General features: G+C 61.2%; 1 protein-coding gene across 1 annotated transcript in view; it reads right to left on the minus strand.

The window, feature by feature from the left end:
• Positions 1-3,407: 3,407 nt before the first annotated feature.
• The window catches only part of CD247 (CD247 molecule), a 66,394-nt gene continuing 53,459 nt past the window's right edge, over positions 3,408-16,342 (minus strand). The window contains exons 2-8 of the mRNA XM_080648719.1: positions 10,676-10,779; positions 9,861-9,917; positions 9,277-9,357; positions 6,908-6,940; positions 6,310-6,366; positions 5,664-5,705; positions 3,408-4,382 (exon numbers count right to left, since the gene is read on the minus strand). Coding sequence (XP_080504845.1) covers positions 4,317-4,382; positions 5,664-5,705; positions 6,310-6,366; positions 6,908-6,940; positions 9,277-9,357; positions 9,861-9,917; positions 10,676-10,779 — 440 coding nt within the window. The 3' untranslated portion in view covers positions 3,408-4,316. The remainder of the gene's footprint in view (positions 4,383-5,663; positions 5,706-6,309; positions 6,367-6,907; positions 6,941-9,276; positions 9,358-9,860; positions 9,918-10,675; positions 10,780-16,342) is intronic.

The following is a 16,342-nucleotide window of genomic DNA, read 5'->3' on the forward strand; positions in this document are numbered from 1 at the left end:
TGTTTAACTTCTCGTTTGTTTCCGTGTAAAGTCATAGCATGAAAATAACTGAACTGTCCTATTCTTAGTAGTTTGAAATAATAGTATTTTTGTATGTTTGGGTGTGTCTATGTATGTATTGACATAACAGTTTTCACTGCCTCGGAGTTCCTAATAAAAAGAAATGAAACGCTCTGGTGTACATGCTGTCCAATAGTGAGCGCCCACTGTTCAGTTTGGAGTGCTTATCGCTGATGACCCGCCCACTGGGGCTTTGTTTTCTTTTAAAGACAGCGATCGTGTTTTTCTAAAGATGTTTTCTTTCTCTCTGTCTTTAAATAACTCCCTCACCTTTCTTTTCTTTTCTTTTCTTTTTTAATATTGATTCAGGGGTATTTTTCCACTGTTGTCAAGGGAGGGACACGAGGGGAAATTGGCCCCTTGGCCTCCCATACATTTTTGTTTTATGTGCCTAACTTTAAAATGTGAGTTTGAGTTCTCTTTTGTGGAAACTTAAGATGTGGTGTATGATTCTTTCCAACATGGTCCAGCAGCTCTAGCGAGGCAGTGGCCACTCCTGGGGAGTCGATGGGACCCCTTCCCCGTTTCTCCTGGTGGCTTCGCGATCTGGGTGGCTATTGTGTAGCCCCACTGCCCCAGACGCCTGGGTAGCCTGTATCCCCCCTCCCCCCCGAGGAATATTTCATAAGAATCAGCTGATAACATGGCATGGGGGCCTTGTTTTCCGGGCCCCCGGGAAACAAGCGACTTTGCATTTGGGGGGATTTGCTGATGCCTCCCGAGGCCTGAGGAGTCAGGGGACATAAGTGGTGCTGTCTCCTTAAAAGTGCCCTTCCTGTGACCCCTCCTGGGCCGCCCACAGGCCGTGGGCTTGGGAGAGGCTGTGTGGGTGGCTGAATCAGAAGGAAATGCTAGGTTTTGTGTAGATGCATTTGTCTGCTGTAACTTTTTATATATATATTAAACCTAACTGTAACTGTACAGTTCATTTCTGTTGTAAAACATCATTAAACCATTTTTCCAAGTGTTTTCTCATTGTCTGAGTTTCTCTGATGGGGTCGTGTTGGTGTCTGGGTGCTTCACACAAATCCCCACCCAGACGGCTCACAGCCCTGCCGTCACCCCGAGCAGTTGCCGGGCACAGGGTCTGCCCGCCTCCTGGCCAGGCCCTGGGGGTAGCAGGCAGGCGTCGGCCGCAGTGGGCTCCAGACTGCGGGGCTTTCTGCCATCAAACACGCAGGCTCCTCAAAGACGCCTATTGCACTGTGGACTTGACTGCAGAGCTGACACTGAACTTGACTTTTCCAGATTTATCATCTAAACCGCCCTGCACACACGTCCCCTGGGGCCCCTCGGGAGGAAGCCAATCCTGACTCGGGCCCTGCTCTCCTGTCAGGCGCCCCTTCTCCCCTGAAAGGAAACCTTGAACCTGAACGCGATTTCTTTTGGGGAAACCAGCTCCCTGAGGAGCTCTGGGAGGGCTACTGCCTCTGCAAGTGCCACAGCTGGCGTGGCCTGTGCTGCCTGCGTGGGGGTGGAAGGAGCTGTGCCTCCCACAGGCTGGATCCTGGGAGGCCAGTGGGGAGGGGGGGCCTCGGCCTGCTCCTGCTCCTGCTCCTGCTCCTGCTCACAGCCGCTCAGGCTTCTCCTCCCTCTTCTTGCACTTAAGTTGGTGAAGTTATTTCCTTAAAACAATTTCACGTTTTTAACAGGAATCCCATTTGGCAGAGAGTGGTGTGCTCACCAGCGTGAGAAAGACCTTAGAAGGCAAAACCCACTGCTCAGTCCTAGGGGGTGAGGAAAAAGTGCCCAGTCCACTCTGTTTCCCTGTCCTTTGTAGAAGGTGGGTATGGCCCTGGCCAGGTTCCCAGTGGTTAGATCCTTGGCTGGTGCACCGAAGGGGCATGGGTTCAACTCCTCATCAAGGGCACACACCTGGGCTGCAGGTTTGATCCCTAGCCCTGGTCGGGGCGCATGCAGGAGGCGACCAATCAATGTCTCCCTCTCTCCCTCCCTTCCACTCTCTCTAAAAATCAATGGGGGAAAAATCCTCAGGTGAGGATTAACAAAAATAAACAGAAGGTAGGTATGTTCTAACCCACTTCGAGTGGCCCGAGGGACTCACCAGTGAGAGCTGAATACTCTGTTGCCACCCTTTTTCTCCAAAGACGAGGACGGCTCTCACTGGGGCTCGGTCTGTCAGCAGCTCAGTCCTCCCAGCCTGCCGCCCGCGCTGTGTGGTCATCCTGCGTGTGTGCGCGCGCACACACCCGCCCGGGATGTCAGCCCCAGAGCTCACTGCCAGCTCGTCCTTGCCTCCACTCAAATTCTTGACGCAATGGGTCAAACGCTTGTGTCAAGCCAGCCGTGGGTCACATAACTCAGCCCACCTTGACCCTAGGTGTGAGGTGTGTCCACTCGCTTTGGTGGATGACCAGCATCAGCCTCTGAAAGGCAGGTGAGTGGAAGTTGCAGCAGCGGCCAAGCTTGAGTGGCGGCAAAGGCAGCGAAGTGACGCTGGGGTCTTCCTGGCCCCAGCCTGGTGCCATGACAGGCGGACAGTCTGGCCCTTGGGGTGTTCCTTCCACATCCAGGCTCCTCCGTCGTGCTGGCTGGCCGCACACCTGCCCGTGCCCGTGCCCTGACCCTGCAGAGCATGCTAAGTCCTTTCAGACAATATGGCTGAAACCGGGGCCAAATGTGAAGTCCCCAACTGTGATGACTCTGCTCTTTTCTCCTCCCTGGTACCTGCCACCCGCTGGGCATGGAGTGGCTGCGGCCGGCATGTTGGCCGCAGGGAGTTGGGTTCCCTGGCACCCAGGTTAGGGACAGAGCACCTTCTCCGTGTGTGGTGCTGAGCAGCGTGTCCTGGCAGCGGTGCCTGGCATTCCTGTCTGAGTCCCTGATGCTCTGGCTTTAACAGCTGTGGCCCGAACTTTTGAACAAGTGAAGGTATTGATTCCAGAGCCTTTACCCCATAGAAATTGGTGGATTGATATTTCCAGTCACCTTTGGTGAGGGAGATTGACATCGAGTCCTCTGTCGTCCTCCATCCTCCCCAAACCCCATGTCACCAGTACAAACGGGTCCCAGACTCTCTGTGCTGCACGTGCTGCCGGTCCCATTGCCTGAGGGCCGAGGGCCGGGCCGCTCCTGCTCATCTCCCACACCATGGTCAGAGCCACGCTGAGCTCTGCCCGCCAGGCCCTTTCCCTCACCCTCTGTCCCCACGCCGCCCGCCCCTCTGCATGTCACCTCACACTGCACCCACGCTCAGGCCCCGCCCACCACAGCCTCCTGGGCCCTGGGGCACGGATGCCCCATGCTCGCTTGGAGGGCAGCAGGCTGGTTCCGGAGACTAAATGCCCATCAAGGACCTGGATGTTGAAATAAAGCTCCGCCTAAAGCAGTGTTTTCACTGAAGCGTTTATTATGCAAAGAGCAAGGCTTTAGCAAACCAGATAAAGTCAGCCCGGCGGGGAGAGGCTCCTTCCAGGCCCCTGTGCTCTGGGCTCTGCAGGCCCCGGTGACGTGGGGTCTTCCTGCCAGGCCTTCACGTGGCGGGTTTGTCCTGAACTCAGTGTGGACAAGTGCCAGGGAGCCATGGCCTTGCCCCGCTCGGGCGCCCGCCTCGGTTCACTGCTTTATACCAGTTTGCTCACCACATGCCGCCCTGTAAGGGTGTGGGCTCTCGAAGGCACAGGCGTGTCCATCTCTCAGGCCCAGTGTCTGGCACCCGGACACCATGAGAAGGGACGCCGGCCGAGGGAGGCCTGTGCTCCGGGCTCTGGAGCCTTCCAGGCAGCTCCAGCCCAGCCCCCCACTGCGCCTCCGTCCGCAGGGGCTCTGCCGGGACCTTCCCCGGCCCAGTGACGAGCTACCGAGCAGTGAGGGGACGGGTGACAACAGAAGCCAAATCTACAGCAGGAGCCAAGCCGCTCAGATGCCGGCAGCACAGACTAACAGACAGTGCAGGCGTTTGGGGCTCCTTTGGGACTTTACAAAACAACTACACAGCTTGGCTGTGAGGACTGTGCTGCCCCAGGTACGAGCCACGGTGCCCGGGCCTGGCCCTTGGCAGACAGAAGCCGAGGACTGGACAGGCTCCAGGACAGGCCCCGGGACGCACACCTTCACGTGCAAGGTGACGCCGAATGGAGGTTGGGGCCGGGCCGGGCCGAATGTGACCACATGGAGCGTCCTGTGTGACAGAGGACTTGGGGGGACGGGAGCGAACTGGGCTGCACATGCTTTTTCCTGGGTCGTTACAATCTGGGCGTCTGTGGGTCTCCCTGTGGGTGATGGGTCCCGAGCTGCTAGCGAGGGGGCAGCGTCTGCATGTGGAGGGCGTCATAGGTGTCTTTGGTGGCCGCACTGAGCCCCTGGTGAAGGGAGAAGGGAAGGACCGGGTCAGGAGCCGCACCTGCCCACCGGAGCCCAAGAGGTGTGCGCAGCGCGGCCTGTGCCCGCCCACCCGCCTCCGGAGGCCCGGGAACTGCCCCTCATGCCGGTGGGAGGTGGGTCCTGTCCCTGCAGCGCTGTGTCCAGCCAGGCTCCGTCCTCACAACCTGTCTCCGGGGACGGCTCCCCGCCACGCCACTGCGGCCCCACCCCCCACCTGTCTCCGGGGACGGCTCCCCGCCACGCCACGGCGGCCCCACCCCCCACCTGTCTCCGGGGACGGCTCCCCGCCACGCCACTGCGGCCCCACCCCCCACCTGTCTCCGGGGACGGCTCCCCGCCACGCCACGGCGGCCCCACCCCCCACCTGTCTCAGGGGGACGGCTCCCCGCCACGCCACTGCGGCCCCACCCCCCACCTGTCTCAGGGGGAGCGGCTCCCCGCCACGCCACTGCGGCCCCACCCCCCACCTGTCTCAGGGGGACGGCTCCCCCTCCACGCCACTGCGGCCCCACCCCCCACCTGTCTCAGGGGGACGGCTCCCCCTCCACGCCACTGCGGCCCCACCCCCCACCTGTCTCAGGGGGACGGCTCCCCCTCCACGCCACTGCGGCCCCACCCCCCACCTGTCTCAGGGGGACGGCTCCCCCTCCACGCCACTGCGGCCCCACCCCCCACCTGTCTCCGGGGACGGCTCCCTGCCACGCCACTGCGGCCCCACCCCCCTCCGGGCCCTGGGGACACCACCTGGACCCACCTGGCAGGTGGAGGGAGTGGAGGGAGGAGCCGGAGCGGCCAGGCAGCCGCCGGCCAGGAGGCCTGGGCTTTGCACACTTATCCTCATGACTCCGTAAGCCAGGCTGCTGACTGCAGCATTTCCTTTTCAAACTTGTGGCTTCCCTTGATACTTTCCCTTCAGTCTCCCCACCCTTCTGCCATCTCACTAGGTGTGCAAGCGAGGTGGCCGAGCTGCTGCAGGGTCCAGGCATGAAGGAGCGGCCCCGGCTGTGGGTCCTGGGGCACAGCCCTGGGCAGCAGCTGCCCCTGTGCGGGCACCAGTGCCCGGGACGCGCCTGTCCCGGGTGGGAACCCAGTCACGTGCCTGATAACGAGCCCAGCCCCGCGGCAGGACTGGCCGGCCCCGAGGTGCCCTGGGCTCGCCCTGCCCCGGTGTTGGCAAGAGCACAGGAGCTGATGGGCCTCTGGTGAGGCGGCACCGGGGAGGAGGGCGGCAGCGTGGCGGAGACGGGCATCGCACTCACCTGGTAAAGGCCGTCGGGCCCCTTGCCTCTCCGACGCTGGTTCTGTGGGGAGACAGGAAGGGCGGGTCAGGCAGGCTCCGTGGTCCTGCCCACTCGGCCGCAGGCCATGGGCAGACCCGGGCCTCTGCAGGGCGAGGCGAGGCCTGGCTCCGGGCCGGGTTTGCTCCGGCCACGCGGATCCACGCAGATGCCCGCGGCTGGAGGAACGGCCCCGCAGCCCTGGCAACTCCGGCTGCTCCTGGAAGCTGCGGGCCTGGCGGCTCCAGTTCCAGTTCTTAGTTGTCTATGACAGGGGCCCGCGGTCCCCGTACTGACACGCGTCGGCACGCACAGCACTTGTCACTGTTGCTAACGGCGACAGGCTGAGCTGCTCTGGCAGAGCTCTGGCTGCCTGGGGCCCGGCCGGTTTTAATCCCCAAAGAGCATCGGCCCTTCGTCCGGATCTCCTGTGCGGCCCGATGGGTAGGAGCTGGGTTACCTTCACCTCTGTGGCCACCACGTGGCTTTTGCAGGTGGTATGACTAGATGGGACGGAGGTCCCCGGCAGGCGCAAGGGGAAGACCGTGAGGACCTTCTTGGGAGCCGCCCTCCCCCCGCCCCTCCCCGTCCCCCCCCCCCCCCCCCGTCCCCCCGTCCCAGCACTCACCTCGCCTTTCATCCCGATCTCGCTGTAGGCCTCTGCCATCTTCTCCCTCTGCAGCGCCTGGAGAGGCAGTGGGCACGGCTCACTGACTAAGGCAGAAACGCGCCCCCTCCCCGCAGCCCTGGGGACTCTCCCCTGGGGCGAGCCCTCGCCCTGAGCTGGGAAGGTCGGTGAGGCTCAGGAAGGTGAGAGGTGACGTTCTAGCCAAAGGCCACCCACGCAGGACGAACGAGGCTCACCAGGGGCCCCGGAATCATGTGGTTGAGCAAGCTGTCACCCCTGCAAGGGTCCCCTCGTGGCAGACCCACACCAACGCCAGACCCCACCCGCGATGGTGAGGTTGACCAGTCTGTGAGGTGAAGGTCAGGAGGCTCCAGCCCCTGGGAACGTGCCCCCCAGAGGGGCTGGCCCAGCCTGACCTGGAGGCCCCGGCCCACCTGGGACCCGCAGAGCCCGGGGCTTCCTGCCACAGTGCCGCAGGCATCGCAGGCCCAGGAGTGACGTCCCGCAGGCGGAGACGCAGGGCCTGGGGAAGCCGGGAGGACCCTCCTCCAGCCCCTCCTCCGCCCACTTTCTAAGGCACAGGCGCCCCTCTACTCACGTTGTACAGGCCCTCCTGTGGGTTCTTCCTCCTCTGCTGGGAGAGAGGGGGAGTCAGAGGTGGAGCAGCAGCCCCGTGGCACCCCATCACCCTCTGCGGGCTCCGCCCCAGCCTGCAGCTGGGCTGGGGGACATGTCCCCTCTCACAGGCCAGCCTTGCCCGGGCAAGCCCGGGTGTCTCCGATGGCCTGTCTGTCCCTGGCAGGCGCGCTCCCTGGTCACCAGCTTACACGTGGGGTTTTGCCAAAGATCATGGCAGCTGCTGCTCAGCAGGTCCCACTGCCCCATCCCGCCCGCCCGCCCGCCCTGCTCTCCAGGGGCAGGGAAGGGAGAGGGCTGAGGTGGTCCCCCCACCCACTCTTCATTCTAACAACCTACATGGAGCTCAGAGGGCGTGGGGGCTGCATGGCCAGCTGTGACTGGACAGGTCAAGAGCCACAGGTGGAGTCAGGCAGCGCTGCCCTGGCCTCACCCAGCTGCTCCCCTGGCACATGCTCACAGGGCATGCGGGACCCAGGGACCCACGTCCAGCAGCCTGGGGCCCTTCCTGCGGGCCTCCCAACTCTGCCCTCCTGGGCAGGTGGCACCGCTGTGAGCACATCAGGGCGGCCGGGACCCACGGCCCATGGGGAGGGAGGGGCCGCAGGAAACTGGCCTCCATCTGTCCTCCTCCCAGGCCCCTCACGAGGCAGGGAGAGGTCAGCGGAGGAGTGTGGTGTGCGGCTCAGAAGGGCCCTCTCCTCCACTCTGGCCCCCCACTCACACTCAGCTCACACTCACTCACACACTGTGACATATTCTCACACACACACACACTCACACATATTGACACACTCGCTCACACTGACCCACCTAATCTGACACATTCTCACACACACTTTTATACACACACACTCACACACACATACACTCACACACACACTCACACTGACCCACACTCTGACATTCTCACACACACACACACACACTCACACACACACACTCACACTGACACACATACACCCACACACACTGACATACTGACACATGCATATACATACTGACATACACGTTGACACACACACTCACACACAGAGACACACACTCTGACACATTCTCATACACACACTGACACACTAACACATTCTCACACACTCTCACACTCACACACTAACACACACACACACACTGACCCACACACTCTGACACATTATCACACACACACATATACAACACTGACATACTGACACACACTGACATACACTGAGACACACACTCTGACACATTCTCACACGCACATACACACATACACACACACACTGACACACACATACACACACTGACCCACACACTCTAACACATTCTCACACACACACATACACACACTTACACTGACACACATACACTCACACACACTGACACATACACACACTGACATACTGACACACACGTACACACACGTACACATAGATTCACACATACACACTGACCCACACACTCTAACACATTCTCACACACACATACACACACTCACACACACATACACTGACACACAGGCACTGACCCACACATACACTGACACACACACGCACTGACACACACACACACTGACACAGAGGCACTGACCCACACATACACTGACACACACACTCTAACACATTCTCACACACACACACACACACATACACACACACACGCAGAGAGACACATACATTGACATACTAACACACACATTGATGCATACACTGACACACACATACACTGACACACAGGCACTGACACACACATACACTGACCCACACATACACTGACACACACACGCACTGACACACACACGCACTGACACACGCACTGACACACATACATAGACACACACACTGACACACACACATACACTGACACACACGCACTGACCCACACATACACTGACACACACACACACTGACACACACACGCACTGACACACACATACACTGACACACACATGCACTGACACACACATACACTGACACACACACACTGACACACACACACATACACTGACACACACACGCACTGACCCACACATACACTGACACACACACACACTGACACACACACGCACTGACACACAGGCACTGACCCACACATACACTGACCCACACATACACTGACACACACACACACTGACACACACACGCACTGACACACACACAACTGACACACACACACACTGATCCACACATACGCTGAAACATGCACGCACTGACACACACACGCACTGACACACACACAACTGACACACACACACACTGACCCACACATATGCTGACACACGCATGCACTGACACACACACGCACTGACACACACACGCACTGACACACACACAGGCAGAAAGAGCAATGTCCCACCTGTTTTCCGCCCATCTCAGGGTCACGGCCACGTCTCTTATCCAGAAGGTCATACTCCTCTCTCCTCCCCAGGTTGAGCTCCTGAAACACCGGGAAGGGTCAGAGTGGGCGGCGCTCCGGAGGACAGCGCCTGGGCGTTCCCCGGTGGCTCTCAGGGGAAGGCGCAGAGCCTGGGGTGGCGGTGGTAACTGGCCCATTGGTGCCAGCATCTCGGAGCACATCTTGGGGCGTTACCATGGGCTGGGGGCAGTGATCAATTTGACTGAAACCCGATGCACAGGGAGTGCCACCCCAGTGAGGATCCTCCCATTCCCACCCCACCTCTACCCCAACCCCCATCCCACCTCCCCCCCTCCCCATCTCTACCCTCCCCCCACCGGACCTCCACCCCCTCCTCGCCCCCAGCCCGGCCTGTGTCTGTGCACCAGCCAGTGCGCTAAGCGGGCACTGTCCAGGCGCCCGATCCTGAGAGCCTGTGGGCTCACGCCCGCGAGGCTGGTACAACGACTGCGGTTCCCGGGTAGAACCCGGAGCCGGTGGCCTGGCCGGTTCCGACCTGGCAGGGCGGCACAGGGCTGACTCACGTTGTAGACCTGGTTGGGGCCCTGCAGGTGCTCGGCGGCATCTGCGCTCTGGCTGAACTGGAGGAGGGAAGAACAGAGCGTGAGCACCCAGACGGCCACCACCGCCCGAGTGTCACCCTGCCCCAGAGCGCCCCGTCTGTGCGGACTGGTCCCCGCCTCCCGTGGGGGCCCTGCCAGTGCACAGCCCACTTTCCGCCCGCCTCAGCCAGAGGGTCCACCAGGCCTCGGGTCAGAGACTGGCACCACCGAGACCCGGCGGCGCTATTCAGACTAAAAGGAAGTCAGCACGCGCTGATTCTCAGAGGTTTCCCGCAGGCCTGACTCCAAACGGCCACGAGGTGGGTGCTGCAGAGAACAAGGCTGCAGCCTTCCCCCCCACTTCTCACCCCCCAGGGCCACCCCAGCCCCCGCTCCCCTCTGAGAAAGCCAGGCCCTGCAAGGCCCCAGCGGAAGCCCTGCTCTGGGCCACCCTCCCACTTCCTGCCGGGACCTGCACCAGCAGCTGGACAGCGGATCTGGGGAGACCTCAGGTCCCCACCTCCCCGCTCCCAACTGCCTGAAGCATAAGGCCATTTCCTGCCAGCGGCACCTGACCCCCACCCCACACCTGGGTGTCGCAGGTCAGAGCTCCTGACTAAGGTGCTCCGCACCAGGATCTCCAGCCACTCTGTGGCTCAGCCCCCACCCCCCCCACCTGCCCCGCCCCCGCCCCCGAAGTGCACATTGGGCTGGTCCCTGCTTTGCCCATGGACACCGAGCCGTAGGTACCACACATGCTCGAGACTTTCCAAGACCAAGCCCCTCTGCACACCCACCTTCACTCGCAGGAACAGGGCAGTGATGATGATGCCGTAGATGAACAGGATCCCATCCAGCAGGTAGCAGAGCTTGGGGTCCAGCAAGCCGAAGCTCTGTGCCTCTGTGCCGAGAGATGGGACTGGTCAGCCAGGCCCTGGGTGACAGACACGACCCCCGGGGTGGCCCCACGACTGGACAAGGAAACCATGACAAGGGTGCTGGATCTACTCCCCGTCCTCCATCTGACCCCACCTCCCTCGCACCCCTGGAACCCCAAGAGCGGGCATGACGCCTGGTGGGGCCATGAAGCCTGGGCAGCCAGGAGGGAGGCAGAGATGCGAGGGGTGGGGGGCGGCGAAGCTGTCCGTCCACTGCGCCCAGGACAGCGGCCTGGGGCCACAGGAGCCCAGCTGTGTGCATGCCCCGTGGGAGCCAGGCACTCTGGAAGCCTCTACGTGCCCATGTCTGGGTGGATGGCACCATCAGAGTTCCGGTGCTACAGGGACAGAACAGGATGGATGGTCGAAGGAGGGCATTCCGGCCTCTAACTTAATTAGAACTGGGGGACAGCGTCCGGTGCTGGCTTCCCTCCCCTGGGCCCGAGGGCCTCATGAGCAGCAGATGGAGGAACTGCTGGTGATCCCCTCCCCACCTGAACCTGGCAGCCTCCTGCTCCCAGTCCTAGTTCATGGCCTCAGGCCCCTCCCCACTCCTCCTGCGCCCCCTGCCGCCTCCTCTGCCCCCTCCCACCCCCCACATGTACCATTCCCAGGGCACACCTTACTCTCCCACACTGTTTGCCTCTGTGCCTTTGCACATGCTGTTCCCTCTATGTATTCTCTCCCTTTCTGTCCTTGCAACCCAGCCTCCATCTGTGACCATCAGAGGCAGAGACACAGCAGCCAGAGGCCCCACTGCCCAAGCCTCTCCCACCACAAGTTACCACGGGCCTCCCTCCCACGCTAACTTTGCCCGATTGTAGGGTGCACATTTAGTTGACACTGCATTGGAGTCTGGGGGCTGGGGAAAGAGATACAGTGAATATTCTGGTTAAATAAAAGTTGGATTTTATTTGAAAACTCATTGAGCTGTGAGTAGGAGGCAAGGGCTGAGCCTAGACTGTCCTTCCTACTAGGAATGTGTGTGGCAACTCACCGCGCACCCCGGGGTGCAGCGTCTGTCTGTCTCATGCCACCCTGCCAGGTGTTTCAGGAGGTGAGGTGCCAGATGCGTCCAGGCAATTGCTCCCAAGGCCAAGGCGCCCTCTGGTGGCCACTGAGGGAGTGGCTAGCGTGCCCCTGAGTGGTGTTTTATCCCTATTGACTGACTTGGGGCATTGGCTGTTGTCAGAGGGACATGCTTTGCCCGGGACTAAGCTGAGTCACCTGCAGAGACATGCTGTGTCCGCCTGGTGTCCTCCCTGACTGGACAAGTTATTCACCCTCGTTCAGCTGCCTCTTTTTTAAAAAAATGTATTTGTATTGATTTCAGAGAGGAAGGGAGAGGGAGAGATAGAAACATCAATGGTGAGAGAGAATCATTGACTGGCTGCCTCCTGCACGCCCCCCACTGGGGATCGAGCCCACAACCTGGGTATGTGCTCTTGACCAGAATTGAACCTGGGACCCTTCAGCCCACAGGCCAACCCTCTATCCACTGAGCCAAACCGGCCAGGGCTCAGCTGCCTCTTTTGTTAAACGGGGTGGAAACGTAATGTTTCAGTGTTTACTCTGTGCCAGACCTGCTTTAATGTAGTGGCTGGTCAGCTCCTCACCACAGCACCCCTGGACACTGAGGCACAGAGAACTTCAGGGTTAGCAGAGCTCACAGCAAGTGGGGGGCGGCCCGGGAGGCCCCAGCAGTGCATCCCCTCGCCCTCCCTCCTCCACTGGGCCCAGCCCAGCCCTGCCCGCAGGAACGATGCTTTGGCTTGTCCCAGGAGCCATGGGAGCAGGAGGTTCCAGGCGACCCAGAGGCCCCCCCCCCCCCAGTCACTCTGTCCTCAAACCTTTGGCTCCTCCCGAGTGCAGCCTCTCCAGGGCCCAGGCAGCTGATAGCCTTGAAAATTCCCCAGTCCTTGCTCAGACGCCCTGACGGCCATTACCGAGGGCAAAGCCCAGAATCCTCGCCATGGCCTCGCCACGGCCACACCACAGCCTCTGGGACACACCTGTCCTTTCCTCCCCACCCGCCACTGCCAGCCCCACCCTGCACCCAACATCTGCCTTATCCCATGAACATGCAGTGCAAGGGCCTGGCCCCCAGGAAGTGCTCCGCAGACATCACGCGTGGGCTGGGCGGTCCCGCCAGCTGGCTGCAGGTGCTGCAGACCCATGGCTGCATCTTCTGCATTTGCCTTGACCTCAGCCCCAACCTCAGAGCCAGGGCACCGTGCAGGCGTTCACCGGTGTGGTGGCATTTCAGGGGAGAAGCCCGCCCGGCCCAAGGTCAGGCTGCCCTCCGGCCCAGGCAGGGCTGTAAGCCCCCCGCTGGCCGAAGGGGGGTCTGAAGGGCTCCAGGAGAGGAGCCAGCCCCGCCCCCGCCCAAGGACACCAAAGCTGGGTTGAGCTTTTCCTTTAGGACAGGAGAGGAGGTGTCGGCCGTGATTTACGGGGCGGTGGGAGAGAACCACTGGTTGCCTGTCACATAAAATGAGAACAGAAAGCTTCCTGGACAGTCAGTTTAGAACCAGTGAGAAGGGAAGTTTCCTTGTGCTGTGCAGAGCCGCCAAGTGGGGAGGGGGTGTGGGCCTCCGCGGAGATAAGTAATGGGCGGCTCTTCTTGTTTCTTTTCAAAGAGCAGCTTGAGTGTACGACCAGCGACAAGGGTGCTGTGTGTGGTTTGGCCCGGGGTGGGGAGGAGGGACTCCCGCTGCCGGCCAGCTGTGCCGAGAGGAGGGGGCAGCTGAATTAGAAAGAGGCCTGGATTGGGTGCCAGGTGGGTTCTATTCCTTCCCGCCCACTAAGTAGCTGTTGGTCGGGCAAATCACCTCACATCTCTGGGCCTCAGTTTCTCCATCTGTAAAATGGAGGTAATCCTATCTACCCTAAGGGTTGTGGGAGAATCAATGAGATGACGCTTTATGTGGGAGAGCCCTGCTCCCAGCTGAGCTGCAGAACGAGACCTGACCCCAGGGCCTTTCCCATCTGACCTGGGCCTCCACCACCATCTGTGGCCCCTGCACCAGGCAGACTCAGCAAACCAGGGAAGTGAGAGCATTTGGCCCGATTTCCCACGCCCACCCACCTTACCCAGGTCTAATGGGTGACCCATGCCCTGGGCACAGCCCCTCCCCCAAGGGAACCCCTACATCTGGACAGACACCCGGCAGATGTGGACACTGAAGCCTGCCCAGCGTCTGTGTTGCTGGACAGGTGTCTTCTCGCAGGTGCCCAGGTCCAGGCCTCAGGCACAGGGCGGACACCAGGCAGACACAGCGTGTCTCTGCAGGTGACTCAGCTTAGTCCTGGGCAAAGCATGTCCCTCTGACAACAGCCAAAAAGCAGGCTGCAGCTGCCAAGGAGCTGGACCTGCACACTCAGGCCTCCCACAGTGGAGCGGGGTTTGCACACTCAGGCCCCTCACAGTGGAGCGGGGTTTGCACACTCAGGCCCCTCACAGTGGAGCGGGGTTTGCACACTCAGGCCCCTCACAGTGGAGCGGGGTTTGCACACTCAGGCCCCTCACAGTGGAGTGGGGATTTGCACACTTAGGCCCCTCACAGTGGAGCGGGGTTTGCACACTCAGGCCCCTCACAGTGGAGCGGGGTTTGCACACTCAGGCCCCTCACAGTGGAGCGGGGTTTGCACACTCAGGCCCCTCACAGTGGAGCGGGGTTTGCACACTCAGGCCCCTCACAGTGGAGTGGGGATTTGCACACTTAGGCCCCTCACAGTGGAGTGGGGTTTGCACACTAAGGCCCCTCACAGTGGAGTGGGATTTGCACACTCAGGCCCCTCACAGTGGAGTGGGATTTGCACACTCAGGCCCCTCACAGTGGAGCGGGGTTTGCACACTCAGGCCCCTCACAGTGGAGTGGGGTTTGCACCCTCAGACCTCCCACAGTGGAGCGGGGTTTGCACACTCAGACCTCCCACAGTGGAGCGGGGTTTGCACACTCAGGCCTCCCACAGTGGAGCGGGGTTTGCACACTCAGGCCTCCCACAGTGGAGTGGGGTTTGCACACTCAGGCCCCTCACAGTGGAGTGGGGTTTGCACACTAATGCCCCTCACAGTGGAGTGGGATTTGCACACTCAGGCCCCTCACAGTGGAGCGGGGTTTGCACACTCAGGCCCCTCACAGTGGAGCGGGGTTTGCACACTCAGGCCCCTCACAGTGGAGTGGGATTTGCACCCTCAGACCTCCCACAGTGGAGTGGGGTTTGCACCCTCAGACCTCCCACAGTGGAGCGGGGTTTGCACACTCAGGCCTCCCACAGTGGAGCGGGGTTTGCACACTCAGGCCTCCCACAGTGGAGTGGGGTTTGCACCCTCAGGCCCCTCACAGTGGAGTGGGGTTTGCACCCTCAGGCCTCCCACAGTGGAGTGGGGTTTGCACACTCAGGCCTCCCACAGTGGAGCGGGGTGTGCACACTCAAGCCCCCTGCAGGGGAGCGGGGTTTGCACACTCAGGCCCCCCACAGTGGAGTGGGGTTTGCACACTCAGGCCCCCTGCGGGGGAGCGGGGTTTGCACCCTCAGGCCCCTCACAGTGGAGTGGGGTTTGCACACTCAGGCCCCCTGCGGGGGAGCGGGGTTTGCACCCTGGGAGGAAGGGGCCCCACCTGCACCACAGTGATTCACAGCCCTGAGACCACCAGCCAGCATGTTGGCAGTGATGCCTCACATGGATCTGGGGCCCCGCCTGCACCCACAGGGGTTCACAGCCATGAGACCACCAGCTAGCATGTTGGCTGTGATGCCTCTCACAGATCTGGGGGCGCCGATGGCCGTGGCTGAACCGGGAACCTGGGTTCTGGGCGTTTACCAGCCCCGGAGTGTCACTCCCGCTGTCACCCAGCAGGTAGCAGTGACGACCCGCAGGCCACAGCCCCATGTCACCCAGGTGAAGGAGTGAGCCCACAGAGACAGCCAGCAGCACCCCTCTTTGAAATCCTCCCCGTGGGGTGCAGCACGGGGCCGTGCTTGCTTCCTGAGCTGACAGCCTCGCAGTGGGGCCAGCACGCAGGACGCTGCCACGGCGTGATCTGTGGGGTCTCCTTCCCCAGCTCTCCCAAAGTCCCCACGTCACCCTGTGGAGACTTCATTCTTCCTGGGCACAGCCCCTGGAGCCAGGCCCAGGCCCACCCTTCCTGCCCCCGGCTCAGCCTCCCGCGTTGAGCCCAGGCCCTGACCTTCGGGGGCAAAGTCCCCCGGTTTCTCCCTGGTTTTTACTTCCGGCCTCAGAATCAGGGAGGTGCCCGGAGGAGCCGCAGGGAGCAGAGAGGATCGGTGTCTCTTCATCTGGTTCATCGCGTCTAAAATGTGTGTCTCGTTAGAGAGAACGAGCCCGTGCCACACCATGGGCCGTCCCCGGAGAGCTTCTGGCACCGACTCCCAGCAAGACCCGGGCCCAGGGCGGCCTGGGAGAGGCCTGCCTGACGGAGTCGGGCTCCTGCGGGCGATGTCTGTCAGCTGTGCTGTGTGTCTGTCTCCAGCCAGACGGGGAGCTTCCAGAACAGGGAG

Source organism: Plecotus auritus (genome assembly GCF_963455305.1).
Source record: "Plecotus auritus genome assembly, chromosome: 12".
Classification (NCBI taxonomy): domain Eukaryota; kingdom Metazoa; phylum Chordata; class Mammalia; order Chiroptera; family Vespertilionidae; genus Plecotus; species Plecotus auritus.